At 39.2% G+C, this 4,361-nt stretch overlaps 1 protein-coding gene across 1 annotated transcript; it reads right to left on the reverse strand.

The window, feature by feature from the left end:
• Positions 1-1,582: 1,582 nt before the first annotated feature.
• Positions 1,583-2,875, reverse strand: LOC119837713 (neuronal acetylcholine receptor subunit alpha-4-like). Its single transcript, XM_038363443.1, has one exon. The coding sequence runs from the start codon at positions 2,873-2,875 to the stop codon at positions 1,583-1,585; it is 1,293 nt and encodes a 430-aa protein (XP_038219371.1).
• Positions 2,876-4,361: the final 1,486 nt, after the last annotated feature.

Below are 4,361 nucleotides of genomic sequence, written 5' to 3' on the forward strand. Positions count from 1 at the left end.
TTCTCTTGCGCGAGATACGTACGACTCGTGTCGTGCGCGTTAGCCCCATGGCCAGCCCTGCTGCGGTCTACCTAAAGACCTACCGTTTTATGATTTACGACGTCTTCGCATTGCATGCTCCCTACTCTCCTTGCTTTGCTCTTGCGAAATCATGAGTAAACCACCGAGTACCTCCGTCGTAGTGGATCTATCGAAGCTCGAATTCTGTGATTCTGTGATCATGGCTTTTTATCAAAGTAATTATTTAATACAGCACTCACTACGGATATGTGTAACTAAGTAGTAATTATTGTGTTACAGGAAACCACAACAAGGCTGAATGAAAAATTGTAATATATTTCTTGTGTAACGATTATTGACTTTTATTAGTTTTTATTATTATTTTTTCTATATGTTCCAGTAGCGAGGACAAATCTATTAGCCAAAACCCCTTTGACTTGTGCAATCCGTACCATTAACGAAATACACGATAAAATAGATGTGTTTTCTTGTGCTTTGAGTGAGTTTTCAAAGGTACTATTATATCATCTTTGCTATTGTCATAAATAAGCTATAAGCAAAGTTTTGTTGCTTTTGTATAAAATAAAAAAAAAAATTAGTACAATTATTTATCTAAACTAATATAAAGAGGAAACTTTTTGTATGCATGTTTGTAATGTTTTCATACTAAACTGCTGGATGGATTTTCTAGAAAGACCATGGGGTCTTTCTAGAAAGCTGCAACTTCTCTGATTAACACAGGTTATAATACCATATAGTGAACACCTATTATTCATAATCATGTTAATGTAATTATTGCTTAAAATGACAGTTTGACTAAAGTTAGATTTAAAAGTAAAAGAGTTTTAGAAAACTTAGAGAATTAGTTCTGGTGAATAGTTAGCAAAACTGTAACATCTCACGTATAGGGATAAGGTACGAAGGCAAGCTAGCAGTAATTTAACATCTCATTGAAAGGTTAACATTTGAACTAATTGATAATTGCTGCGCTCGGTATCCCCTCACACTCGCAGTATTGCATCTGCTTGCTCTCGCTACTAAGCCTGGGTTAACTGGGCAGATAGGTTATTTTATTTTCATAATTATCTGGACAGTTAAGTTGAAATTAAATGATTTATCTTATTTATTCACCTATCGCTCTTGGTACGGCTACTTTCCATTGCATATATAAAAACGATACAACGCATTTTGTGAACTAAACATTAATAGTTAAAAAAAACTAATTCATAAAAATTATACTCCTGGATACACAATATTATAAAAAACTTAATAAAGTTTAGTTTTGGATATTTTTTATCGGTAAGAAATCTTACACATTTTATAATAACATAGGATAAGCCTATGGCTTATCAAAAATAAAACCGTGATTACTTATTTGAATCTATTTGGTTTTATGAATATTTTCACTGCAATTACAAACGGCACCTGGCTGCTTAGAGCCGGCAGCTGCTGGCTTTAGAGCCAGCAGAGTCATTTTTTTTTACCTTATGACAATGGATTTTCCTAATTTCAAAAAAATAAACATTATTAAAAAAATATGCTACGCGATACATATTTTGTAATCCATAGATAGAGGAAATTTTCAAAAAAAAGGTGGTGGTTGTGGAATATATGCAAAGTACAAAACACAGTAAGTGATTCCAATAGCGATGAAGAAAAAACAGTTGCACAAGTTGGCGAAATCTAGCCATTCGCTTTGGTGTCGCTTCGACACCGCCTCAGTGACAGAGTCGCGCGTCGCCCCCAGCCCCACGGCGCGCCCCGGCCACCAGCTCAGCGCGCGCGTGTTCACGTGCGTCACCCACCCCGGCGGGGAAGTCGACTTCTTCGACAGGTGATTTAGAACGAATGTTACAATAATCGACACAGTGGTTATGAGAAGCGAGCACTGCAGGTACTTTAAAATAGTTGGCGAATCACCACTGTGTTGCGGAATACTAAAGTTGACGATCTGTAAGACGGTGAAGTGTCCGAGCTCGCTCAGCACGGCGAGCGGAGCCCGCGAAGGGCCGCACGCGGCCAGCAGGGGCACCGCCAGCGTGAGCGCGCTGAGCGCCAACGCTGGCGCCACGGCCAAGGCGCCCAGCCCGGCCGCCTGCCGCTCCAGTGTCAGTTCGAAGTACATCTGCGCCTCGGCCTTCGCGTGGCTTTCGACTTGCTTGTAGTCTGTGATAATCCAACCGGGCCCGTACTCCGCGCCCCACATTCTGACGGCTCTTGTATTTCCGAATGTGAAGGTAAATTTACTATCGAGGGCGTCTCTTTTACTGAACTCGAACCGACAAGTTTGAGTGTCGTAGGGCCAGTTACTCAGTTTCGTAGTGCAGGCGATCTCATTCAACACCCTCATCACGCACCTGACCCTTCCTTCGTTACTGACTTGACACCCGTTCACCATGAAGGGGATCTCAAACGCGTCTTTTGAATTTTGCAGTTTCAACACTGGAGTCCAAATGGCGGAGGCGAAAACTTTCGATCTATCGATGCCACCGTAGTCCTTCGGATTCCAAGTCAACCGCGGGTCGAGCCAGTCCAAAAATGCCCATGAGTAAATGCTTAACGATTCTTCACCGGCGTCAAAGAAAAAGTTCTTCAGTATGAAATGCATCGTAACGACAGTGGCGTTTTCGGAGCTAGGAGCTTCATTTCGTGTGTAAGCGCATTTCGTTTTCAAGTCTTTGAAAAGCGTAGCTTCCCAAGACAGGTCGGGAGTGATGTTGTCGATGACGCAGTCGGCGGAGCGCGCCGGCGCCGCGGCAGCGAGCAGGCACACGAGCAGTAGCATGGCGGCATGTGCACTGGCGCCGGCGCACGGCCCGCCGCCCGTGCGGCAACGCGAGCCGGGAACGCCCCTCGGTGGTTTATCGGAAATCATATCCTGATAGTGATAACACCCTTTTAATTCTATCTCTAATCATTCAATTAAATAAGCATACCATTCTAAAAATTATTGCAATTAATAAATAAATACAATTATGTTGTAGTATATTTTCTTAAGTTGAGATTTTTAGTGAGGTAATTAAAGCAAAGTCGTGTTTGATCCTTTTGGATTGTTTGGAAAAACTGGTGTCACAGATAAAACCAATCTATTTATATCTGAAGGTATCGGTCAAAAACACTTTTGACGACTTATTTTTCGCTGTGATGAAACAACTTTTTGGCTTGAAAATTAGTTTTTGCAACGCCATTATCGAAAACCACTCTATTTATATAGTAGGAGAGCCCAAGATACTAATTGTGTATTTACTCGAGCGTCCCGGAAACGTACTGGAATTTGCAGATTAGATGAAAGCAAGAAAAAAGTCCTATAATGTTTTTAATTTTAGCGGTGGAGAAAAGTTTTTCTTTTTTGTAAAAAAAAAACGACGCTATACTCAAATACGTTAGATTCTAACATTTTTAATTAATTATCATATCATTGAAATAAAATATACATTATTTTCACCATATATGTGGCAAATTCGTGGCTATAAAGAAAGGGTAAATTTAAAAATAAATATATCACTCAAGCGCGTCAGATAAAAATATTAGAGGTTATTTGCAAGACTAGAAGTCCAAATATCGGTAATCTGACGATTTGAGCATAACCTTACAGAATTATCGATATTTTTTAATTTCCTGCGGCTCCAGTGAACCCACCCAACAATATTAACTGTTCATACTTTTGGGAGGTAGGGAGGTACTTATCAATAGGTAAGGTACCTTCCCTTATAAAAACCTGACGCGCTCGAGTAAATAACCAAATCTCTTCGTTTGCTCCCCTACTATAACTGGGCATTGGTCAAAGACACTTTTGACAACTATTTTATCTAACAAATATTTCGGCTGAAAAATTGCTTTTGCAACGCCATTATATAAAACCAGTCTGTTTATAACCATGGCCATTGGTCAAAACAAAAACAGTTTTAACGATTTTTTTGAAGTAAAAACTTCTTTCGGCGCGTTGAGTATTTTGGTAGAGGGTAAAATCCTCGGTTCGCGTTACGACATGCTAATGATAATAGTATATCTATAGCTATGGAGAGCCAGACTAGCGCACGCGCAGTAGCTACTTGAATTCATTGAAATTCGTGTAAATATAAATACTATGTATAATTAAGATAATTGTATAATAATTATTTTTTCATGCACTTTATATTTATATTTTAACATAAAAATTTCATATAATTTTTGTATATAGTTTTAATTACTCTAAACTCAATAGTTCCGTTTTCACTTCTATCGGCAGTCCCACGACTGCTACTGTTTTTTTTCTGTGCCGCAAGAAATAAAAAAGTAAGTTATAGCAACGTCATAACTGATGACTACATTTTTTTGGGTAAGTTAATTTTGTTGCTTTCACAACGCCCTCAGTTACAAAA

This window comes from Zerene cesonia, chromosome 28 (genome assembly GCF_012273895.1).
Source record: "Zerene cesonia ecotype Mississippi chromosome 28, Zerene_cesonia_1.1, whole genome shotgun sequence".
NCBI lineage: Eukaryota > Metazoa > Arthropoda > Insecta > Lepidoptera > Pieridae > Zerene > Zerene cesonia.